Below are 27,207 nucleotides of genomic sequence, written 5' to 3'. Positions count from 1 at the left end.
CCAATTTTTGCAGGCTGGATAACTAAAGCATTGAGCTAAAACACGCCTAAAACTGCCATTGAGCAGAGGGGAGCAGCAGTTGATATAATATATATATATATATATCCATTAGTGCAGCTGTAAGTGTTTCTGAAGGTTAATCTCCAATTAGTCCAAAAATAATCATATCGCTACAAACAGCATTAGCCCATATAAGCGTGATGAGTTCATGACATTCATGACTGCAGCTTCATCAAGCGGTTTCACTGTCAGGATGTGTAACATCCTCCACTCATCTCCTAAGGGGTAGTTGCATAAACCAGGTGCATCACTTTACATATGATTTCCTACAAATTAACATCTAAAGCAGGCTTTCCTCCCTTCTCTTCCCCTATTCTGCTTCTATTTCTCCCGCCTTTTATGCCCCTCTTTGCTCAGGAGGAGACAGCGGGGAGGTATTCTGCCGGATTCAAATAAAGAAATCGAAGAAGTAAACAGAGAAGCGGCGAGGGAGGCAGAAAGGGTAAGAGGGAGGGATGGGCGGATGGAAGGCGGCTGCTGGTTGGTGTCGCTAATGATGAGGAAAATGGAGGGTCATGTGGGAGCCATGGCTGGATGGAGAGAGAGGGTTGGTGTAGTATAGAGTCAAGATCACTTGAGTGGTGGGCAGATGCTTTGTGTATGTGTGCATCATCCTGCTGTGTTCTCTCTCTACCTGCTCAAGTCGTGTGCGTTGACATGTGTTTATATTACACAGTGGCCGTACATGCCTTTACTTGTGTCAGTCAACCCAGGTTATCCGTGAGTGAGAGTGTCTGTGTGTGTGGGTGTGTGTGTGTGTGTGTGTGTGTGTGTGTGTGTGTGTGTGTGAACCCAGTGTGTATGCGCATGTAGGAGTGAAGGGGGCGGCAGCCAAGTGATTAATGCGTCAGAGAAGCAGCTGGGGTCTGGGCTCACTCATTTGGAATTTTCTTTCAGGGAAGAAAGACAGAGCGGGAGAGTGTTGGGAAGGGAGAGGCGGAGGTGCTTCTATATCCCCTGCCTGATGAACAAAAGTGAGTGGAGAGCCTTTACCGGGGTCGACTAGGACAGCGAAGGAGAGAGAGAGAATTAAAGAATAGGGGAGGGAGGTAGAAGGCACTGCAGCATCTGTCTGCCCTCTACCATATCAAGATTAATTAGTGTCTCCTTTAAGCATCAATGTGTCCAATTCCTGAATATAAAGGAATACAAAAACAAAGACTGGGGCATGTTAAAAGGACGATTCCCCTTAATTACAACTTGGATGTTATTTTGTAGCTTTGGCCATTTTTCCCAATCAATTATTGATTATAATTATTGTGCTCACAAAAGTGAATGCTGTCATTTTTCTGGTAAGCACAGTCACTATAGTGATAACATATTTTATATATCATTTTTGATTTGGTTAAGTTGCAACCTGTTTTATCTATGCAAGTGTTGTATTTGTCTTAAGGCTACATTCACATTAATAAAGAAAACAGCCAGTACCACAATTTAAGTGGAGACTGTCCTTACCCGAAAAATGACCCCAGAAGTCATTTGTTCAAGCAGCAATTTCGACGCACATTTACGATTATATTGGCAGTGCCCTCTAGTGGCAATAGTAATTATGAAGGGGGCAAAGTGATTGTGATTGGTTTAAAGAAATGCCAATAAACCAGAGCACGTTTTTCTCCTATCCCGGAATGCTGTGTAGAGTAGCCAGACCTTCCTCCGCTTCGCAGCGTGTGGATGGTCTGGCAAAGCGAGACTAGTAGTAAGGTGACAAATTATAAGAGCGCCAAATTCCGTGTAGGTGGACGCAGGCTCGGGTGGGGGATAGGTCAAACCAACAGGACCTTTTGGACCAGGAGACTGGGGTTTGTGTCCTGTTGGAAAATAAAAGTAAAGTTTTTTAACTTTACAAAACACAGAACTACCGGACGAAAATTACGTAACAGATGTACTGATTTGAACCAAAACCACAAGCTTGTATTGTTGCCTATGCCTAAACCTAACCAGGTGGTTTTTGTGCCTGAACCTAATCAAACTTTGACCGCTTCGCAACCTTAACGTGTTTCAAACCGCTACTGTCAAGTGCAAAATTGCTCCTGTGGGTTGTATTTCCTGCCACCTCTAGGGGCACTAAATTATGAAATGTTCCTATCGTTGGAATCGTATCAGAGGAAGGAGTATGATCAATGACTTCTTACAGTATGGTTTGGAGGACCTGTTGGAGATCAAAATTCTGCTTTTACCTTCAGATTATAAAATAATACAGTTTGTCTGATTGAATTAGTCAATTCTTCGGACAGACAGTGGATTTCAGCAAGATCACATAGCTTAACAGCCAGATTATAAAATCTGAAAGGAGTCCAAACACTTTATTAGAAATGGGGCTGGAGTATCACAGATAGCAACTGAACAAGTTGGCTTTAACTTATAAAACTGGAATAAAGTCATGTACATGCAAGATATTTTCACAGTAGCATGTGCAGCATTTTCTTCTTTGATGCGTGAGCACAGTGTTTATTGGAGGATGCTCAAACTGTAGAAAAATCACAGGTGCAGGTGGAAAACATCTTGTACGGCTACTGACTCAAGCATTTTAAATGTGTAAGCAAGTCGTATGCATATTATGTTGAGTCAGGCAGCTGCAGAACAGCGTGAGAAAGCAGAAAAGGGGATATCTCGCCATCATCTCCTGACACACGCAGGGCGAAGCAGGCTTACTCCTCAGGGGCCACGACAAGTGACAAACAACTGATGACGAAGGTGTCTGTCTAAGAAAGAGCTCGAAGAATGCACAGCAATGCAATCTGTCAAACAAATATCACCCGCTATTAATCTGTGTGAAGCAAATATATGACTAATAGGCTATGTGATTACTCGAAGATACAACTGAATGCATAAATAAATCACACAGTGAGTTAAATAATTCAGATGGATTGAAAAAATGAAAAAGTTGGATTTTTTATCTTTCCTTTCAGTCAACTGAAAATGAACTAAAATTGATTAATTGTATTTTCACATTTATTTCACATATATTTATCTTTATTTGCTATTAAACACTATTTATATTGTTAACACTTACCCTCCCTTTTTTTTTACCTTGTTAGCAGCTTGGATAAGTGTTTAATAAAGTTTAGTGCAGATAAATGGACGTTATATTGATGCTTTTATCATTACCTTGATACAGTACATAGACACTGAGTTTACTAGTTGGATTAACACTTTGTTGTCTGTTTGAAGACACCCTCTTGGAGATATAAATGAAATTTGACTCTGTGAGTTGACGAGGAGTGCCAAAATGCACTACTATCTAACATCTGTGAGGTTAGACAATCTAATTTCGGGGGGGGGGGGAGGCACCCTTTTGTCGCCTACCTGTGCCTCAAATCCACACCAGACATGAAATGTCAGTGGTGTTTCAGCACTAATGAAGCACTGATCTGAAGCTTGTAGCAGCCCAACAAACTGGCTTCACCAATCTGACTAATATTAGAAATTCAACGGACAAAAATTATTTTCAAGTAGACTCCATGCCCAGAATTTGGGACACAGCCATAGAGTAGCAGTGGTACAGTGTATATCGTAGGAAGAGAGGAGGGATTTTGAGACTGGGTTTAGTCAACAGTCCAGACTTTTTCATTCTGTCTGCTCTCTTTTGTAGCTCCTGTATAAAACACAAGGTTCTGTGGTTTGAAGTTCAACTCCCAGTACTTTTCATCTAACAAAGTGCACTGCAGCCTCTCTCTTTTCTGATCCGCTCCCCTACAGCTGTATTTTGGATACTGCTAATGCTGTACTGCACATTTCCTGCTGCTGCTACAAATTAAAAGCTTTTCACTGGCAAAGCACATAAAGGCTTATTGGTGAAGCAGCTGCATAAAAATGATGTGATATTTGTTACTCAAATATGTTCTACGTAACATGATAGAAGTATTATTTGGTGCTTTTCTGTCAGTGGATCAGTGTGAAGGAATGGTAAAAGAAGAAGCAAAACATATGAAGAGTTACAGGCAACAGATGCTTTCTGTAAACTAGCAGAAGGTGGTGGAGAGGAGATTGTGTGGCTCATGCTCTAGTGGTTTGGTGATACCTGGAAGCTGCTGACATTGTCCCAGATCCATTTCATCTAATTTGTATCATTTGGATTGTCTATACTGCCATTTTATTCTGTTGGTTATTCTGTACAAACATCTTTTACATGTCTGTCCATCCTGGGAGAGGGATCCCTCTTCAGTTGCTCTTCCTGAGGTTTCTTCCATTTTTTTCCCCATTATAGGGTTTTTTGGAGGGAGTTTTTCTTTATCTGAAGCAAAGATCTAAGGACAGGGGTGCCGTATGCTGGACAGATTGTAAAGCCCCTTAAAGCAAATTTGTAGTATGTGATATTGGGCTATAAAAAATGACCTGTGTAGCAAACCTTCAGCTCATCCAGCCTGTTGTTGGGAAACCCACTCATGCCTTGCATGCATCATGGCTCTGACTGCAGTTGCTGATGGCATGGCTCAGGGCAGGTTTCCCAACCATACAGAGAAGCAGCATTAGTGGCATGTGTTGTTTTTTGGGGACGTTTTGGCTGCTACGCTTAAAAATACAGTGGTTTACAGCCAAATAATACAGCACTATTCAGCATTATGTTAGCAAGAAAAAACATGACAGTATCTATGTGTATATAATGAACATGAAAATGAACATACTGTAACAAAGAGAAATGTAAGTAAGAAATAAAACACTGACAGTACCACAGTAGAGCAGTTGTTTGACATAATTCAGGACAGATTGGCAAGCAATGAACAATGAAAAATGACATTTGGCAATCTCAGGAGACAACTTTAATGACGGAGTGAAAAATGTAAGTGGGCTTGTTGCTCTTCTGCAAACATTTATTCTCAAAAACACTTATTTAGACACTGTTATGCGTGTTGACTAAACTCAGTGTTGGTTTACACTGCAAGCTGTAACTGAGAGTCACAGAGGTTTTTGAACTTCATGTGGCATCAGCTATTGCTGGACTTGTTATGTGCTAATCAAAGGAGCTGTGGCATACATGTAGTACAACAAGAAAGAATACCGTCCAATGGAAGAGGCTTAGGGCTTTTATTTATAAAATGTCCATTTAAGAATTTACAATAAGGCCAGAGCTCTGGAACAGTGCTATAAAAATCTACCAGCATGGTCAATTAGAGCACTAAGACCGGATTCACCACTACAGGAAGATACTAAAACAGAGAGCTAAAAGAGGCTAAAAGGCTAAGAAGTTGACTTCTTTTGGAAATAGATTGAAACGTTCTTATAGCACTAATGGCATTTTTTCCACTTATCGTATGAAAGCAAAGTTCTTTGGACTCACTTGTAGACAGATATGACTGCATAAGATGGAAAGTTTTGCAGAGTACTGCTGCAAGTTGATTGGCTGTTGGAAAACTACATTGACTAAACTAGACTTAACTAAACTGTGTGAGAAAGTGAGAACTGCACACAGTTTTTTATTATGTTGTGATGATTTAATTAGGACAAATAATTGAATCATTATAAAATGACTGCATGCAACCCTCTGTTTACAAATTAGGTATTGTTACGTTTGCTTATCAATATTTTATACTACCCCATACTGTAAATTTCAAGCTGAAGTTCAAAAACTATGATTAAATACCCCATAACCTGATTTAATCTAACCATAATTAATACTTTTCCCCTTTCACTTGACACTCACAAATCTGCACACTTTCTCTTATTTACTTATTTTGTTATAAGCATTGCACATTCTACTTACATGTACATTATAAATTTAGTAGGTTCACAGCAGCTTGTGTCCACAGTTTCTCTAGTATCAGTGATGAGGTCACGATTGTTTAATTAATTTCAAGTTTAATCACGAGATTGTCTCATCAGGTGGTAATAGAGCAGCATAACAGACATTTGTTTATCTTGAAATGTCAAAGATAGTGACTTTAAACATGCACTGTTATTATATCTTGTCGGCATTATGAAGATGGAAAGTGCTGAGAGATGGACTAATACGCTGTTTTGGTCCTTTAATGGGATTTGTTGACAATAAGAAAGAACGCCAGCCTAATCTTTTCAGAATGACATTTATCATCAAACAAATACAAATCTATATTAAAACACTTGCTCTTTTACACCCTCATAATGCCCTACAACTTTGTCTCTGTAGTTTATTCCGAGCAGATGAAGCACGACCACATGAAAGCTCTTTTACTGAACTCAGTGGGCATCCTCATTACTGACAAGAGCAGGGACCTCTCTGCTCCCTGTAAAATGTCATTTCGATCGTATTTTTTTTTTATAACATTTGGTTTCCTCATCTTCACTCCCTTCCTCCTGTCATGATAAAGAGGCAGTGTTCGAATCTATAGTTGAAAGTTTAGATTGACACATTTTTGCTTTTCTAAATTAAATGTTTGACTTTGATCAGTTTTGTCTTTAGTAGTTAAAATTACAATGCTTTTTTAATCCTACCCGCAAACCCCAGAGGTATACAGTACTTTTAGTCATATCTTGCATGTGCTTTATTGTATCAGTCCAATTGTTCATGACTTTGTCAATAAATTTGTTCTTAATGACTTTTTATCATTGTTTTCTGTTGTAATTAGTGCTTTTTAAAAATGCCAATGGTACCAGTCAAAAGCACCCAATTCCGCCTCTGCAGTTTTAATAGATGGAACTATTTATTATTTTCCATGGCTCTTCGGTTGGTTTCACCAAATAAGTATATCACAAATAACATTTATTTTAAATGAGTGAAAACTAAATGATTCCAGAATCAAAGGTTGGTAAATAAGATTTTATGTACCAATGTGGATTCAACTTGGGATAAAAGCTGCAATTTGTATTAAAGAAAAGTATACATTTTCATTTTACACAATATGGAAATTGACTCACTTTCCTAAAATAAAAATAATCAGATTTGCTTCAGATGACAGTAATTACATAACTCACAATGTATTGAGAAGACATAAGTCAACAATTTGCTATGATGGCTGTTTCTGACAGTAGTTTATTCTTGGGGTCAACAGCGACCCCAGTGGTCCTCCTAAGGTAAAGGGAAACCATGCAGTTTTTTTTAGCTTAATTTACCTTAACTGAACAGCTTCGGAGTCATTGGAATGGTTATATGACTTTTTTCGAGTCGAGTGGTGGTCGTCTCGCTCCCCCCTAGCGCCTGTGAGCTGAAAAACCACCCTTGCAACTCAGCGGCAGTATCGCGTGATATCAGGTCTCGCGATGTAATGAATTGCTTCACAGCACTGCACACATACGCCCATTCAGGAACCGGCTAACAAGGTAGCGATGGAGTTTTACACACTATCGTCATGACTGAGCCGGCAAAAAAGAAGCAGAAAGCTAGGAAAGCATTGTCGGAGGAACAGAGAAAGAGGAAACGGCAGACTGACAGAAGTAAACATCGGAGCTGCCAAATATCTATTCCGAAGCTGTAGGGGGAGCTCTATAGAGAAACCTGCGAGCAAAAAGACCGGTCTCAAGACCACTTTTTCAAGGTCTCGGTCTCCTCTCAGTCTCGAATGAAGAGGACTCAGGATTTTATTTCAAGACCGGTCAAGACCACAACTTCTGGGATATTACTAAATTGCCTGTGTATCATCTGATTTATGTGTTAACATCATTACTGTGATTGGATGTAAAACTTCCTGCTTCAAATGCCACCCAAATGCACTCCCAAAGTAAATGTAGGTGAGAAGAAGCTCTGGCTGTCTGGGAGATATCAGCCAAATCGTTGGTAATAACATTTTATTTATTATATTTTTTAAAGAGTTTATTTGCAAAACAACATCTAAAAGAAAATACACAGCAGTGTGTAAATTCTGCAATGTAACGCTAACCGGCACAGCTGGGACCAGCTGCCTCTGTACCAAAACTCTCCAGAAATCTCTCCACCATCTCACCCAAAGGGATTTAGCGAATATTTGCTATAAATATAGCTAGTTGTGTATATACTGTGTTTCAGTTGTTTGGTCTGGTCTTGGTCTTGACTCAGTCTCGCCCTGCCTTGGTCTTGGTCTTGTCTCGGTCTCAACCCCTCAAAGTCTTGGTCTACACTCTGGTCTTAGTAATGACTCTGACTCGGTTTGGGTGTTCTTGACTACAACACTGCTATCTTTTTCCCTACTTGAGAGGTTGAATAAGATTCAAAATCCATCCTGTTATTACCTGAATACATTTCAGAGTCAGAACAAGGTCTTATCTAATGAATGAGCTGCATCCTCAGCTTACAGTGTAGCTCTAAGCAGCTCGTGTATTGACAAATGTCAATTGCAATGTATTGGACTGGGGACTATTGACATTACAATAGCAAAGACATCCTGTGGTTGGGAAATGTTTCTTGCTGCAGTGAGAGATGACCTTGCTGAATACATATTCAGAGAAAACACGGATAGAGCTTTAGTAGCTTGGGAAATTGAACCTGTTATAAAAAAAGAAAAGCATACAGGATGACAAGCAAACACTGTATGCGTGCGTGTGATTGATTTAGTGATTAATCTGGACTGTACTCTGTGTGTGTGTGTGTGTGTGTGTGTGTTTGTGTATGTGAATGCACACACATAAATGCATGAGAGTGTGTATGTGTATAAAGAGCCCTTCTCTGTGCACACATGGATAAGACTCCTTGTGTTTAACCACCATCCTCCCATTTCTTCCATTCTATTGATTGGCATACAGAGCAAACACACAAGTCACATACACAGGAGAAGAGAAGTCTTGTCTGTTGTGGCAGGTCAAGTAAGGAAGCACTGTGACCTTGAACTGTAAACAAGAAATATTTTTGCTCGCTCTGGTTTACTCCTGTACTTTGATTTTACACACTTTTATTCGATTTCATGTCATAGATGATAGAAGGTCTGGTGCTCATCACATGTGATGCAAGAGTGGCTTTGGCTACACATTCATAAAGTAAATACTGCACAGACCTTGGAAATATTGTGTTTTTGTTGTTTTTATCTTTCATTTTGTTACATGTGGTATCTATCGTGTTGCATATATTCTTTAATATTTCCAGTTGTATGTATTGTACACTTAGAAAACAAACAAGGAGGACCCTTCTTAATAAATGAAAATAAATCAAGATGAACCAAAAGCTAATGCAATCCTAGGGTCGATTTGTCTTTATTTAGTTCTTTAATTGCCTCAGAATTAAGTTTAAGTGAAGAATTTTGCAAGTGACTTTGCAGAAAAACGTCTGCTGACTGGATTAAAAAAGGGCATCAATAATGATTCCATCTTTTGACATTTTCTAAATATTTCAAACATATTGTATTTAAATCCTTTAAAAAAGATTATGCTGCCAATATTGTGACATTTCTAGCCTTCTGAACTGCAATAGCTGGCAAATAGTCCAAAAGGGTTAGCTGCCATATTTGGCAGCTAACAGTAGGCCTACATACTCATTTGGCACATCTACTGTTACAGTCCAATGCGATGGAATGCAACCGGAAGATAGATCTAAGATGAACCTGAACACTGAGAAGACAGCTTATTAGAGTGTCCTAATTTGAACAAGTCAAATAGGTCTTTAGTCTCGACAGTTTAAGAAAAGATAAGATTGAGAAGACGAAACAATATTTTCTAATTATTTCACTACTGAGGATAGAAAGTGGGCACTGATTTGGTTTTCACATTAAAGTCAGATGAGATGATGATTGTCATTGGCAGTGCATGTTGGTGTGAGTTTCTGCTGCTTTGTTGGCACGCAGCTGCAGAGACCACCACTGCTTGGTGGCAGCAGCATAGGTTCGTGACCGAGAACAGACCTGGGAAGGACTGGGCTCCGTCCAATCAGCCCCAGGGGACGATCTCTTACTGTTCAATTCTAATTCATGTACATATAAATAACTGTCGCTGGCACTGCTAATTGGATTAAAAGGCTTGGTAGGGGAGAGCAAGGGGAGAGGGGGAGTAAAGGCAGCTAGAGGGGCAGCATGGCTTGATTTACAGCATACAGTTGTGTTTTTTTTGTAAGCGTAGCTATTAAAGAACATTCTGACAAGGGAAACAATGTGTTTTTAAAATACAATTCTCATTTTTGTCATTGCAAATGTAATTCGCCGTAAATTATAAAAAATGCAGCCATGGCATTTATTTACCTCTACGGCAAAAAGAAGCAGGCCTTTAATGTGAAAAATTGTATTAAGAGATGGGCCTTCATTACAAATTTTCACTGTAAGAAGTCTTCCTGTTTTCCTGAATTGCTCCTTTCCTCAGTGGTTCTTTTCAGTTTGTTTGGATCATTATTAAGCTACTGTTAAAGATATATTTTTGCTGATTTAAATTCAGCTCTGTGTCATGGCAGTGTGTGCAGATAAACAGTGTTCATCTGCACACAGTGCTTCCCTTCATGGCTGCAGCGCAGATCATTGAGTTTAGTCTTAGTACTATCTCAGAGATCTTCAACAGGGGGTCCCGGACCTCTAGGGGATCCTCAGAGTCACTGCAGGGGGGGCCTCCAAATTATTGTTAATTATTTAAAGTTTCTTCAAAAATGTTACATGAATCCAACATATTAGCAAATATAAATCCCCACTGATGATAGGCTTACTTACTGGCTTACTACTAAGGTAGTCACTAAGATAGCCATCCACAGATGTGCCACATGTATGTTTACCATTAAAACATAATTTATAAAATCATGCAAACAATTATTATTTTAATAGCTTAGTATTCTGTGCACTAAAAATGTAAGTATAAAGGCTTTAGGCTGCCCTACACTATATTGCAGGCCCTGTTTAATATACAACTTCATTTTATACAATATTAGTAGTAGTCCCTGCTCTGTCTCTCTTTCAGTTAAGGGGTCCTTGGCTTAAAAAATGTTGAAGACCCTGCTCTATCTGATTAACTGCAGTGTACATTAGGATGCTACAGCTAGCGCTATTTAGAACATTGGTAAGCAACTGAAGATGTCAGCAGCAATGGAAGCAACATGACATTTGGAAAAAATGTGCTGTGGAGAATGCAAGAGAGGCAGATATAAATCTAAAGGTGTGGGAGAATGAGAAAAACTGAAATGGGGGGAGATTGTGGATCGATCTTATGCAAAACACAGCACTAGGTGCTGAGAGAATACATGTTTTCTTTTTTTTAAACATTTGTTTATTGATTTTTCAGTGACGTAACAAAACCAAGAGGTAACATTTCAGGAGTCAAAACGAGAATACATGTTTTGATACGAGACAGAAGCTGGAAAGCTGGAACATGGTGAGATGTGGTAAGGAGAAGGAAAGGAGACGTGAGGAAGGCTTACCTGGTTCCTGTGCTGCTCCTGTGTTGGAGGACGAGGATAGGTGGGAAGGGTAGCAGGGAGGGAAAAAAACAGAAAGGGAGATTAGCATTCAAAGCCCCATCTTAATTTAATTGCCCCCATTTGCCAGTGCATAGAGGTTTGTAAAGTAGAGGAGAAGCCAGGTAAGGATGCAAAGAAAAATCATGCATGCTGGTCCTCTCTGCCAAATGCAACCTTACACGGGTAAGGTTTTAACTTCAAAGGCAAATTAGAAATGGGCTTTGATCAACATTTTTTGGAGGTAATACCCAAATGTTGTCGATTGAATACTCAGAAGATGATATCTTGTGCAAATGTCTTTCGGTTAGTCCCATGCCACACATCTACTGAATCACAAATATCCTCGGAAATATTTGTCAGAAACCGCATTTAGACAGTGATACACCAAAACTCTTAACTGTAGCACAAAATAATGACGGCATTCCTATTGCCTTTCATGCATCTATGGAATGAAAGAGGAAAAGAATCAGCTCAGGTTAATAAATGTGTGAGAAATGACACCATAGGCAACAGCGTGAGGTTGCCACACAACCAGCATGGAAGTCACTGCTCCGAGCCAAGAGACAGTTGAGCACATAACCCCCCCATACAACCACAACTTTCCGCTTTTATAATTGGGTTTTTGTATGGAATAAACAAAGCGAAATAAAAAACGTATTTTAGACACCTAAACAAAGGACCACCAAAAAGTCAATATCAGTTTAAGTGTATGCTTTATTTAGAATATGTTCACCAATTTACATTGCCGTCACACAGCCCTTTCCTTTGGCAATGCATTTTCTCAAACATAGAACTTCCCTATTCCTATGCAGAAGAGCAACTGTGCAGCACACTGCAATATGCCGCAGATAAGCTGTTTGGGTCAGACTCTCTGCAGTTTATGGAATAAACAAATACAAGAAAATGAAAGTGAGTGATTATGACAGCGATGACGAATTAGTACACAGAAGAACTTTTGCTGAGGGAGACTGATCGGGTGTAGGAATACGGATGTGCTACAGTAAGGAAAATGCAGTGCCAAAAGAGAAGGACTTTTTGATGGCAAGGTTAAGTGGGGAAAATATTCTAAATATAGTGTACACTTAAACTGATGTGGATTTTTTTAGGTGGCTAAAATGTTTTTCTGTGTGGCCCAGGCCTGTCCATACAGTAGCAGTACAATGCTCAGCTTCTGTGCCTGGATAAGTACCTCATACGAGCCCACTTCAAAATATCCAAACTATCCCTTTAAACAGTGAGCTTAAGAGGTGCTTCTACTGTAGGTGGATTTTCTTTGGACAGAGCCATGCTAGCTGTTTCTGTTTGCTTCCTGTCTTTATGCTAAGCTAAGCAATCTCGTTTATTCAACCCATCATAAAAATAACAACAAAACACACACTTTTAAATAAATAAGCAACAACTGGTTAAAGCAGGCTCAACTGGGACACAGTGTTCCACCCACTGTATTGCAAGCCCGTAAGATGTTTTTTAAACTACAGTTACAGTGGGGCGGCTCTGTTGGAAACTTAGTCGTAGTCATATTTTCAAATCTCCAGTTAGCTCTTATAGCTTTTTTAAATCATTAATTTTGTGATTCCGTCCATTATTTGGTATCACTGAAACTATTGGGCTCTACATTAATGCTGCCATCTGTCTGGGACTGGCCCCAGCCGGGCCCTCATCATAAAAAGACACTTGCCACTGGGCCAACTTTTTTGGGGGAAACCCTGGGGACGTTTGTATAAAAGCCAACATTGCAGGGAAATAGCAGCGTTGGCCCTCAATATACAGTCTGGCATCCATTTAGGCCCCCATCGTTGAAGAACATTTTTCAGCCAAGTAAGCATCAGGATTCCAGCTACGAGGCGGCTTTTGATTAGAAAACCTATTTCCTCTTCAACTTTTGCCAAATTTCAATCATGGGGATATTCTAATTACCATTATCCAGAGCAAGAAGCAGAGATTGAGTGGGTGTGTGTAAGTGAGGTAGACGAGGAGAAAAAAGGGAGGCAGTCTTTACTTGTAAGCTGGCAAAATTGCAGGGAAAATGCAGCGTGACGATCAAGTGAACAAAGGGTAGAATCACCAGGTAACCACCAGGTAACCAGGTATTTTACATTGTGTTACACAGCCCTGTTTGTGATGAAGATGTACCCTGTTGATTTGCTGATCATTTGCTTGGAGATGGATGTCTGCAAGCTAAAAGGCCTAAGTATGCTCCAAACAGAGGTTGTACGATGTGCTGTCTGACCAAAGAAATGACCTTTACATTTACAAACTACTGCATTCATTTTCAATATTGTTTAATGACCGTATATACATACATATTTTACAAAATATTAAGGTTGATGGAGTTTGGTAGCCTTCAATCTCACCTAAAAAGCTTTTGACAAAGCTACAAACTGGAGTGTTCACCTAAAGACTGAAGACTTAAGCTGTGTTCGGAACCGTTCCCTCATTCACTCACTCACTCACTATTCCTTATATAGTGTTTTTTAAATATCGAACCATATAGGGAACGCCCAAATGAGATTTTGGACACTCACTGAAAATATCGTGATGTCAGTAGATGCGCAGGTTATTATTGTGACGAGACGAGTGCGCCCAGCAGCATGTGAACAAATATGATACGTCACTGAAACAAACCGAGCACTCAGGAGAATAATAAAAAGTTGTATATACTGTATATGTTACATTTCCATTGTTTAGAAACGAAAGCCCGCTCCATTTTTCCTTTTCAGTTTTAACGGGTGACTCTGCTTCTTCTTCTCATCCAGGGAAACACGACCACATTGCATTGTGGTATACGGGAGTAAAATGTAGGGCACATCATTATATTATCTGTGCATTGTGGGTATTTTATAGTGGGCTATATAGTGAATGAAATTAACCGTGGAGAATTCGAACACCACTACAAAATGGTGAACACACTATATAGTGCACTATTTCCGTAATAGGTAACGGTTTCAAACACAGCTTTTGTCATAAAGTCTCCCAGCATAGCATCAGTTGTCTCCTGCTTAAGCATACAGCCATAGCACACGGGAAGCAGAGTAACAAAATGCTTCCGAAGACCACACGGTCAGGCCAGACCACCCTTGAGTTCAGGTTCATGCAGTGTGATGGGGTGAGGGCCATTTGCTTTGGGGAGATTGCACAGCAATAGGCGAGACATGGAGCAGCTCTCCCCATGTTAAGTAAATGGAGAGCGGGTGAAGAATAACTGCATGGTCGCTTTGCCCCTTATGGGTCTTGTGGGAGTCTTCACTATTTCAGCACAACCTATAACCTCCAGAGGTGAGGTTAAATGACAAGGACTGCCGAGATGCATTAAACATGAGTCATTTGGAAAGAGAGCTAGACGTTGGACCACTCCAGAGATGATAGGAACATTTACCAGGGTTTCACCAGGACCTGAGCTGCATTTAATGAAGGCCTCCACTACCTCCCAATGTCTCTCTCTACGTTTGACTCACAGCCAGGGAGCTAAGTAGTTCAAGATAAACACAGCCACTACTCTTCATGGCTCCAGTGGACCTATTTTCTGCCTCTTTCTCTTCCTCTATACTCACTCTCGTCTGACAACTTCTAAAAGTCTCTTCATTGTGAGCAGTGGTCATGACCAAGTTGTGAAGTTCTTGTCACGCACAAAACCAGCAGCAGCCAAGAACAAATATGTAAGTGATTCGAGTTAAAAAATAATCATTGTCAGCAAAAAAAAAAGATTAATTTGTTCAAACCGATCATAAGCAAAATACAAACAAGAAAGCTATGGAATAATAAGAATACAATATTTATATATTACACATCCTGAACATACAGTAAATACAATCCTATTTTACACCACCAGTTAGCTAAAGCATAATTTAAAAAAACATATTTATAACTTGGGTTTTATTTTTCCTATACTATTGTACTCATCACAGAAACTCACAAGTTAAATGCTGACATCTGGAAGCATGGCAACATTGCTAAAAGGAATTCAGATGAGGCAAGAATCACAAGCAATCAGATGGTGTGAGCAAACAGTGGTTAGCCAAAAGTATTTAGCAGAAAAACAAAAGGGAAAATGATTACCCAAATGTGCTAAAACACAGTAAAGGCCACTGCTCTTGATACAAGAGCTAATAGCTGGTTACTGCTGAATCTATATGTCCTATCAACACGTTCTCACGCTCCTATTGCGTAAAATACAAACGCTTGGTCATGTGCTTTTGGCGTTTGTTATTCACGTTAAAAGTCTCCTTTAGCGCCGGGACTCTTGGCGTACTTTGACTCTCTGGGTCGGGACGTACTGACTGACATGCAGCACAAGAACGGACAGTTAGGTTAAGGAAAAGATCCTGGGTGGGGAACAAAATGTACAGTTCAGTGACACGTGGGATAAGTATGGGACACAAACCCCGGTCTCCTGGGTGAAAGTCCTGTGTTGTTTGACCCATCCACCACCCCAACCAACCTCCTTACACGGCATACATATGCTGAAGGGTGACCAAAGACATGAAATGAAAGGACAAACACTTTTTATAGACAAAAACAAAACAACAGAGTAGAAGATATTTTATTGCATAATACACACTACTAGTAAATCTAAATATATTGATATGCTGCATTTTGCAATAAGAGCATTCTAAAAAGCATAGACATAACAGCCCTGCTTTCATCTGTATCCATCAGGTGAGGGAGGCATGGACACTCACTCTTTGCTAGAAACACAATAATACCAATGGCTTCCTTCGACACAGCACAACAACACGCTTCCAAGCGCGTCATCTTCAAATGTAGCTCTTGGTTAATGGCCTGGAACACACATTCAATGTCTATCAAAGAAGGACGTTGCTGGGATGGATGCACATGCTGACAACCTCTGTCACTTGCTCCTCGATCACACAAACACACACTAACACCGTGTCTCTCTCTCTCACACACACACACACACACACACACACACACACACGCTAACACTGTCTCACACAAACACACACACACAGGTTTGTGGCACTATCTTTGTGGGGACCCGTCATTGACATAATGCATTCCCTAGCCCCTTACCCTAACCTTAACCATCACAACTAAATGCCTAACCTTAACCTTTACCCTCACCATAACCTAATTCTATCCCTAATCCTACAACCAAGTCTTAACCCTCTAACAGCCCTTTAAACTTGTGGGGTCTACTCCCGGTTTTTGGACCCCACGAATATAGTTAAACAAGCCCACACACACACACACACACACACACACACAAACACAGAGAGAAGCCTCTAGTCAGTTTAAGTATAGCAAGCAATAATGTGTTGATTAAATCTGTGATCAGCTGCCTAAGGGGCATGAAATTGGACATGATGAGTGTGGCACATTAAAAACTAATTATCAATAGCACCAATCCTATTGTCTTTCTTTTAAACCAGTCACAGCAGTAAATGAAGCGTGGAGAATGGAACACTATGTGCTCTATCACAATGAGCTTTGGGGTTACAACCATACCTGGGTTCTGGCTGCATTAAAGCTTTTTGATCAAATATGAATCTATTATTTATTGCCTGTTGCACGTCCTTATTGTATTACAAACTCACGGAGAGTTGACAAAATATGCTGCCAGCAGGGGATCAAACTGCTTTGCCTGTAATGCTTCACAATTTAAAAGGTAAACTAAAAAAAACGATTTCCCATGTGTGTCCTGTTGTAGGACTGTGATTTAAAGTGTTAAACTTTTCTTTGAATGCCCACATGAACAGTTAGAAAAGTAATCTTTCAAGTCTACTTTCCTGTCATTTGGCCTCTGTGAGACTTACTGCGGTTTTAGAGATTCAATTAAACTGGAAATATGAGAAAAGGACGAAGTTGCTATAGAGACAAGGTCCGCACAGAGACGAGGACTTCAGCAAGGGAACCTTCAATGAAGTGACCGACAGCTTTCTTTTCAGGTCTTTTTGCATGTAGCCTCTCCTCAAGGATGCTTTCAAGATGGCACCTGCTGCAGTTGCTAAGAGACTTGTGATGCAACTGCAACGTCTCTATATTTCATCACCAACAATGTGCCGTGGGACAGAATCTGCACTCGTCTCTTCTCACCAAAAGGATTTCTACTCAGTTATGCACTGAACTGTAAAGCAGCTGTCATTTGATATAAGCTACAAGGTATAAACATTGCCTTTTTCCCTTCTCTCCTTCCTCCTTTTTTCTCTCCTTGGATGTTGTTCATCCATCCACTCTCCCTTTACCTCCGGCTGTCTCTGGAACCTGGTGATTAGAGCGCTGGGTGCTGTCCTGCTGATAAGGCTGAGAACCCTCCCTCCTTGTGTCCTCAGGGTGACACAGGAAAAAAAGGAGCCCAGGGTGATGTCACGGACACCCCCAGTCCTCACGCCTTCTCACCATTCACCAAGTCATGGGTGGTGGCTTAATACACTGCCTTGTCCATGTCTTGACTTTGAACTGATAGGCTTGCGTTTTCATGGTGGATAAGAGTAGCCAGAGAAATGAGCAAAAAGTAATACAGCTCAGCTCATAACAGTGTAACATTATGCATCAAGGGCCCTTTTTATGAGTGAAATTCTACATTCTAGAGTGTGTGTTTATAGTACCATCTGACAGATTGTGTACACTTAGCACTGGAAATGCAAGACAAATACTGGTGCTCAAATGTGGCTAAGCTTCATTTCATGACAGCCTCTCTTGTCTAAATTCCTATGCAGCTGCCATAAAAAGGAACATAATGAAGCACAGGTTATTCACAATGAGAGTAATTTGATACAATTATAACCGTAGCTTCCCCGTGCTTCCTCAAGCTATGTAAACCCTTGCTTTGTCAGTTATCCTATCTACAATTTGATTTCAAGGATAATGCGGATGCTATTCTGTATTTTTCTTGTTAACAGTCAGTTGAAACCATAAGGCTTTGGCGAAGTGCCACAGACTAAAGTGAAGTTTGAAAGTATTGTGAGAGGTACTTACATGTTGTTGGTTTTGGTCTTTCCAAAATAGGAATTGCACAAATGTGTACTAATAGATTTGATGTGTGCAATAGCAAAATTACAAAAAAATAATAATAATAATAACTCTGAAGAAAATCTAAGTAGAAAAATCCAGTGACCACCCAAATATTACCATACCTTCTACTCAATGATATATTTGATAAGGACAGAAAACCCAATTACCAAGGTGTTTAAAAAAAAGCCTTGGCCAGGCTTATCTCTGGGGTCAGGGAAGGTCCACAGCCATTCATTTTAAATGAGCAGAATGGATTTGTGGTAATAGAAACCCAATGGCTCCAGACAGCATTGGGACTTGGTGGCGTTAAGACACCAAACCACGATGTGATAACCTGACCACTCAAATGTATGAAGTGGAAGGAGTCAAGAAAGTAATTTGGGTTTTCTGCCCCCCACACAATATAACAGCCTTAAGCGTAATGCATTAAAAATATATAAGGAGGCACTTGAGTGTAACAGAGCTGAAGATGTCAGGTAACCTCTCTTTTCGTCAAAATACTAGCCATCTAATTTAAGACTCTTTTGTTTTAGCTCATCATTCAATGGTAACTGGTCATGCCTGTAAAACAAGTAACCTCGTAGGTAGGAAAGAGCAATTGCAATTTCAGCAGTTATGAATGTGAATGTTATGAATGTGGAGAATGTTAAGATCTCTGATACATGTGAGTTAGAGAAAAGCCAATTTCTGGTGTTAAACTGCTTACATTCATTTGTTTAGATTAGTCTATATCCTTGACGTTCGACTTCCGGTATTGCTCCGGTGCCGTCGGAAATTCCGCCGGATGTGTGTATTTTCGCCAGATGTCCGTTTCCTTCCGCTTTCTTTGTGTTGGAATTTGAAACTCCGGTGGATTTCTGAGGACTATGGTTAACTGCTCCTCAGATCTCTGCAGGGTAAATCCAGACAGCTAGCTAGACTATCTGTCCAATCTCAGTTTTCTCTCGCACAGCTATTTTACAGCGGCTCCGTGCGGAGCTTAGCGCTGCCCCATGGCGATTGAGATTGGTTTAAAGAAATGCCAATAAACCAGAGCACGTTTTTCTCCCATCCCAGAATGCTGTGTGGACTAGCCAGACCCTCCTCCACTCCGCAGTGTAATGATGGTCTGGAAAAGCGAGACTAAGATAAGTGTGACATAAGTAGCCCCAAACATAACATTGTTTTCACACAACGGAAGAGTGTGGAGTTCATATATTCTACTGTCACTTTCCAATCTGTGAAAAAATATAATTTTGCTCTCTCATTATCACTTTGTTTAATTCCAATAAAACAAAATACCAGTAATGGCTGTTCTTCACATGTAGCTTATTCACACCCTGCAAACTGTGAATGTGAAAAAATATATTCACAGCGTCACATATTTCCCATATGCCACCATTAGGCAGGCTATTATTTGATACATTTATGAGGCATTGTTTTGATAACCAGCCAAATTTCAAGTGAAGTAAACGTTATTATCTCCGAATGGGGCTTTCTATAGCTAGCAGAGAATAAAAGACAACAGTCATGCACAGCAAAACATACATTCATATTCTATATTCCAACAGGGCAAATTACAACAAGCTATTAATGAGACCAATTATAACAGGGACAAATGAGGAGAAGTTGTAGTATAACGTTCCATTGTGTGGAAGTCAGGAACACAGACAGAGGCTTTTTTCTTAAATGAATCTGTAACTATTCATATAAAAGGCTATGAAGGGGGGACATTGGGTGATCTAAAATTGAATGAGTTTATGTTTTAGTTATATTTTCTCTGAGAACACAAAGTACAAATATAATTTGTTAATGGTTATGTGTTTCTAGCATAACTAATAAAATATGAGGTTGAATATAAGATTGAATTCAGGCTGAAATGTCCTCACATGGCTATTTTAACTCAGGACAGGAAACTCAAATGTTTTGCATATGTAGCCTACTTTATAGCACCACTCCAACATTGACTGTTATTATTAACATGAGCAGTAAGTTGGTTTGCTACTTTAATATTTACTAAGCTATTAGATACTTTCCAATGTTCAAACTTGGTAAACATGGTCCATCCATATGTCTATTGTGTATATCTGCTTATCCAATTCTAGATATCAAGGGGGCTGGAGCCAATCCTAGCATGTATTGCATGAAAGACGGATGTTGTGTGTCTATTTTGTTATTGACAACACTGAATGACGGAGATCTGCACTTAGGCAGAAATTGCATGCTGACCCTTTACAGTCCTTTGGTAATGAGTGTATAATATATGTTTTTGGGGCGTGCAAGCAGGATTTTTACAGATTGAAATGCCCCACTTTGAGCTATGCAGCTCAGAGGCTATTCCACCAGTACTCATTCCCTCCCACTTTGCTTTTGACTTAATTGAATCATCCTGTCCCCATATCAGATATTCCTTAACGGAATACGGAAACCTATCCACCCTTTTCCTAATACCATTAGGGGAAGCGGGAGAGCAAGATGGATGCTTTAATCCTGCTGGTTCAAAGCACACAAAAGGAGAGTGTGCCCTGCAGTAAGACATTAGCCACAACATTCACTGCTGAGCCACAATATTCTTCCGAGCAGAAGACTTGCCCTCTGCCTGACTGAAAGCTACAATAACGAGAGCTCATTTCCTGTAGACAACCTTGCATGTAAATAACGGAAACAGTAATTCATTGCACTGCTTGTTATAGGCGAAAAGAAACGAAAAATCACCACAACACGTTACAGTCGGCTGCACCTTATTTCCATGATGTCTACTACAGTATGTTATGAGTCCACATAGGTCCAGTACGTTTATGCCATCTGTTCATGAACCCGCCAGATATGCAGGAATGCATGTCCAATTTGACACAATGGTGATGCAGATGAATGAGGTTCAGGCAAGCCTCCTGCTGCTGAGGTATTCTTATTTCCCTACCTATTTTCTGCTGTGTCAAACTGCAGCTAAACTAAGGTGAGGTCCATTATTTCTGGCCAGCTCAGGCACATACTAATCCTCTTATGTGGGAGGTCAGCGCCAATCATTATACAGAGGGGTGCCATTACAGTGTACACTCCAGTGAGCTGATTTTCCCCTTACAAAAATATATGACTCAAGGGAATGCTCTTACTCCTCTCTCTAATTTATCCCTCCTGCTTCTACTTCTTAGCTCTCATCCTTTTTTTCTCTCTCTCTCAACTTTCCACTCTCTTATCTACAACCTTTTCAAGCCCCTGTTTGCTTTTTACCTTTTCATTTTTCACTCTCCCACACTTTCAGCACACATCTCTCTTTTCCCACCCTCATTTGTTTTTTTTTTTCAGGATGCCCAGAGTGGCGTATAATTGAATCTGCAGAGAATCCATGAGCAGGAACAATTAGCTCAGTCATTCAGAATGTGGATATAGCTGTACAGTAGGATAAACAGAATCATAAAAAAGATAGGAAAGCAGGAAGATAAGCCTGAGCTGTATGGATGCCAGAACAAAGAGAAACACACAGCTCACAAAGTACACACAATTTTGTTCCCACCAACCCCAGACAAAGATGGGATAGTCTCATGTTGCATTGCGTGCATGTCTTTGCTGTCATACTGTCCAACTTGCCAAAAACGTTGGCGCTAACTTATGAAACTCTTCATATTAATGTATTTTTCATTGGTATGACAAGTGGAGGATTCTATTCTAGGAGAGGAAGCCACATCTAGCAGGGTTACTGTAAAGTAAATGTACAAATTGGCCAATGACGTTAAATGGAAATGTATCTCAAAGTTGTGGAAACAACTCTAAACCAAAAATGTCAAGCTGCTGATGGCACTAGATAAGAGATTATCCAAGTCATCAGGTGAAATCTGGGAACCAAGATTGTTTGCACCAAAGGATGACACAATCAATCTTCTATTTTGATATATTCCACTGGAAAAGTGAAAAAGTTGAGCTGCTCGCAAAGCTAAATGAAACATCGGTGGATAAACAAAGCTTATAGGAAACTGGAAAGGCTTGAATATCTGTGCCAAATTCCATGGCAATATACCAAACAGTTAATAATACATTTGACTTAAAACTAAAAATGTCAATGTCATACTGGCTCAAGAAAATAGTCAGGAGATCTCCAAAGATTCATCCACTGTTGGCCAAAAATGTTTCCTGGCAATCCATCAAATAGTTGTTGAGATATTTCAATCTTGAACAAAGTATATAACCCTAGAGCCACACCACTAGCTGGCTAACAAAAGCTGGCACTTCTAGCTCCACACAAGGGCAGCAACCATGTCTTGGGCTGGGGAATCCTGGGTGGACTAATGTATAATAAATAGCTAATTTATTTATTTTATTTATATGGTTTAATTGCATTATAAAAATGTCTTTATTAGCAGAAGCGGTGTCTACTTCCCTCAAGTCACCACCACAGATGGGACGGCAGCCCGGTGTGATACCACACAACAATAACAGCCCCTTGGTCCTGCTCAGACTGTTATGTAAGTGCAACGATGCATGACTGCTGAAATTATGAATGTGTAAAATGGGCAAAACAAAAAGCAACACTTTTCTTCCAGGGTAAGGAAAGGTAGGGGAACAGTCTCTCTGTCCAAAAAATATATATATTCTACTCTGTGTGGAACTAACACCAGCAAATGTGGACCATAAATACTTCATAAATACCAATTACCTCAAGAAGTTGGTAGGAAGAAAAGAGCACCTATTTCAGCCAATTACGAGGCTTCTCTCTCAAAGCGTGGAGAAAGATGACTCTTTCCTTTCAAGCTTCCAACTGAAAGGAGAAACCTCTGTCATGTTGCAGAGCCCAATAATGTTCCCTTCCACCTTCATGTCAGGGATGAAAGGCCCCATATGTCCTTTGAGTGAAACCCCCAGAGGACTTAACATGCATCAACATTTCCATCCTTGAAGATGTTTCAGGGGGACTACACATTATCTCCTCTCTGTACATCCTTAGACTTTTATTTAGCCCATTCTCAAAGGTCCTTCCTCGCCATGATAGAGATAGAGATAGAGGGAAAGAGAAAGAACAACAACAAAAGAAAACAGAAGGAGGGAAAAGCGGAGTCAGACAGCACATTGTGGTGAGTGTCGCCTGCTTAAAAAAGGACAGCTGCCTCTTGAAGGAGCCATTATTCTTCATAGGTCTTCATTTTCACCCTCGGCAAAGCACACAGGGCTTAACACACTTACGTCTGAGGCTTTGCTGCACTTGAAGGTGGCAGCAATTCTCTAGACTGCAGGTGGAGGGAGTAGTGCAAAGCCACCCCGAAAAAAGCCAGCCGCTTTAACAAATTCAGCTGAGGCAATATCCAGACCTCCTCCTTTTGTCGGAGCAAACTTTTGGTCCCATCTAGGTGTATGTCCCAGGTCTGCAAACGTTATTGCAAATTACATTTGTATGTATTAATAAAAAAGCAATGAACCAAATCATACATGTTCAAAGCAGTAGTAAGGTGCATTTTTAAGATGTTTTGGTATTTGCCTTTTTTGGACAGTTTGCTAGGAGACAGCGACAAGAACCTTGAAGAGAGAAAGGTTGATGGCATGCAACAAAGGTCTTCCTAAACGCTGGCCACGGGCCCAACAGGATGCCTCAGAAGAGCCATTAAAATTTTAAATTACAGTAAGTCCTCACAATCTGGACAAAAACTGCTGAACAAGTAAAAGTATGTGGTGCATTCCCAGTAGAAAACAGCAAAGGTAGGCACTCAAAACAGACAAAACCAGCACACATTTAGGAATGCTCTGGGGAATGTGGGCTGTTTTTACAGTCTAAATGAATCATGAAAAAATTTGAGCATATTTTTGCATTTACTTCTCTACTATAAGAAAGGAAATACATTCAAGAAGGAAGCACCAAACTTGAATTCTGAAACCAATGCAGTCTAAGAAGTTTAGGTTTTAATAGTCAATGTTTCTTTTTTTTAGACTCCTGTGACTAAAGTAACTGTCACTGCATCTGGGATTTTCCATGGCCTATGGTTACGTTTCACAAGATTCTAAGTAATTTAAATTCAGTAGGGACATTTCATAATATACAGACTCAGTCCACCATTGATCCATAAATTATTCAGCCAGTTCAACCCTTGTTCACACTGTACCTGAGACATTGTATCCTCAGGAAAGGGGGTTGGAGCTGCTCCAAAACTGAATCTTATTGTCAGCTTATGCTGTAAGTGGCCTCCCCTATGTTCAAATTAAGCTTATGACATTCAGCTACAAAGCAGTGATTATAGCGAAAAGGTTAGCAGTGAGTCATCTGCAGCTGAGCAGCTAACAGTGACAACTGGGATGTAGAATAAGCCTGATTTGTGTGAGCTAGCCTTTTGACTGGGATACCCGCAGACCCCACAAGTATACAGAGGTTTTGTTATATTTCACAAGTGCATTATTCTATCATTCCAAGTTGTCATGACTTTGTCAATCAGTTTGTTACCATACAGTGGTTTATTCTTGGGGTCCCCAGGGCCCTTAGTCAGTGGTCCTTCTTTGTTTAATATATTGGTAGGATGAGGGTTAAAGAGCTTGACTGTGACACCTCACATCCTCCACATAAGGGAGGCAGGAATAGGGCATCCCTCACACGTGGCAACAGTATAATTTCATCTGACCACCCACACAAACGGCCTCTTCACTTGCTTCCACTGAGAGCATACTTCCCCAAGAAGCACAGCAATACTTAGGATATTCAACCCAAAAACCGGAGCACTTGGCTTTAAAATTAGGGGATGGTGGTCACTGATAGCTCTTCAAACCTGACTGATAGAATGACCTAAAAAGGGCAGTTAAATAGTTGGGTCTTCAGAGCCCAGTGGCTCTTTGAAGAGGGAATATCAGTATCCCTACTTTGAGTAAAGCTAATTAGATCACTGACATTTTGCCATGTGGCACCTCCTGGCATTAAGTGCAATAAGTATATAGCTTTGAACCGTTACTTCAAAAAGCCAAAACACTTTCAGCTACACTTAGTGCCCCTTGGTGTAGCAACAGAACAGTTAGAAACAGAACATTTTCATACCTTATTCTGGCAACTTGACTGACTTCCTAACATTTTCCAAACTGGCAAACAAATGAAAATGAGGCCAGATAACAATGAGAATGTCAGAGAAAATAAAAATAAGACACGTTCCTAACCAACCCTTGAACACCATATTGCAATGCAAATTACTGTTGAGATGACTGCACTGCCAGATGTGCCTCTCACACTGTAGTATCACAGAAAAAAAGCCAGCATATGCTCCATGCTGAGGATAACTTAACTGGTACAGACCTCTGGTAAGCGAATTGAGAGAATTCCCCAAGCATATACGGCCTACTTCATACAATATGGTGAGGGTATGCTTGGACCGCAATGATGAGCCAATACAGTCACATGATGGTCTGTGATAAATTAGTTGGGGATCTATGGTGCAATAAAATGTAGCAGTTCAAGGGAGCCCGCAGCGAGTATGACTTGATAGGATATGCTTCATCCTTCAACCATACTTCCCATGATGTTACATAGATCTGATGTGTCTTTGGCAGTTTGAAATTGCAATAATATTAGATGTCTAACTACTGTGTGTCAACATCGGTGATTTGGCAGTTTTCTGTAGTTTTTTCAAGGAGATGCTGTGCTGTGGTATGAAATTCCAGCTCCATGTTTTCAAGAATAACTGAAAAAGAACTGCAAACAAGCACTTGAATGCACAGTGCATTTCTCTGGAAAGGACAAAACACAATAAAAAGCTAAGACTTTTGTTGTTCAGTTGGGATACTAACTAAACTCTCTGTTAATGGTAGGTCTATATTTCACTTTTCTGCTTTAAGGTGTGGGATCAATGCGCTTCAGCTCTGCAGGCCGTGTTGTCAATTGTACGTGGATTTTTGGCAGAACTGCATTTTGGATGTCCTCGTTCACCCCAGACTGGATCATCCACGGCCTTTATCTACTTTTGTAATATACAACTGAATGAATTTGATTAGATATGCATTTATTGAATTTCTCCTTTTTATCCTAGGCCTATAGGCCGCATTGTAGTCTCGCATTGCCAGACCTTTCTCCACAGCGCTGCGGACGAGGGTCTAGCTAGTACACACAGCATTCCAGGATAGGAGAAAAACGTGCTCTGGTTTATTGGCATTTCTTTGAACCAATCACAATCCTCTTGGGTGGCACTATAAGCACCGGGTGCAGGTGTGGTGCCGCTGCAAAATAGCCTCGGGATGGAACTTGTTTTGGTGGAACGTGCACGTAGGGAGGCGAGCTCTGGAATTAAAATGGCTGTCGAGTGTGTGATGAGGTTTAGAATGTCAACACAAGATAGCGGAAGGTGAGGGACATCCGGCCGAAAATGATTGGCATCCGGCGAAACCTACGAGACACCGGAACAATCCCTTAAATGAAACGTCGTCGATATAGATTAGCCACATTGTGACCCCTGATATGATATCTTAAAACTGGGCCTTTTGATACCCCAGAAATATATTGTTAGTCAGATACAAGACACTTGATGCATTCTGGAATTACAGGTCAACAGTCAGTACCCAATACAACCCAATAAAGCACAAAAATAGCAACTAACAGCCCAATGATTCATTTGGTGCAGAATCACCAAAGTGGAAAAAGACAATCTCATAGACAACGGAACTAATGAATTTCATTAACGGTTCCTACAGTTGACTCAGCCTTTTACGACAGACATCTGTCTTTTCTTAACAAAGCTCTCACACATTATTTCTCACTTTCTTTTGTCATCCAAGACAGAGATTTGCACACACCCAAATGGTGTCAGCCCAAATACTCATTGTTGTAACTGATGTTCACACTTACATCAGCTTTGTTTATGCGTCTCTGTTCTGAATGTGCTGTAGGAAATGCTAAAAACTTTACTACTTACACTAATTTGGAAATAACAATTTCTTTTCTGCTTTAGCAAGTTTCGGCAGGGAGCTGGAGCACATACATGTTGAATGTGTTTGCTGGT

At 40.3% G+C, this 27,207-nt stretch overlaps 1 protein-coding gene across 2 annotated transcripts in view; it reads right to left on the bottom strand.

The window, feature by feature from the left end:
• Window positions 1–27,207, bottom strand: part of cadm1a (cell adhesion molecule 1a) — a 404,039-nt gene that overhangs the window by 113,460 nt on the left and 263,372 nt on the right. Inside the window, exon 2 of one of the 2 annotated variants that reach the window (XM_078266264.1) lies at window positions 11,267–11,284. The exons of the other annotated variant lie outside the window; for it this stretch is intronic. Within the exon in view, the coding sequence (XP_078122390.1) occupies window positions 11,267–11,284 (18 nt within the window). The remainder of the gene's footprint in view (window positions 1–11,266; window positions 11,285–27,207) is intronic. 2 annotated transcript variants of the gene reach the window in all.

The sequence above is a fragment of the Sander vitreus genome, chromosome 13 (assembly GCF_031162955.1).
Source record: "Sander vitreus isolate 19-12246 chromosome 13, sanVit1, whole genome shotgun sequence".
Classification (NCBI taxonomy): domain Eukaryota; kingdom Metazoa; phylum Chordata; class Actinopteri; order Perciformes; family Percidae; genus Sander; species Sander vitreus.
The sequence above is the reverse complement of the archived record's forward strand: the minus strand, read 5'-3'. Positions and strand labels throughout refer to the sequence as shown.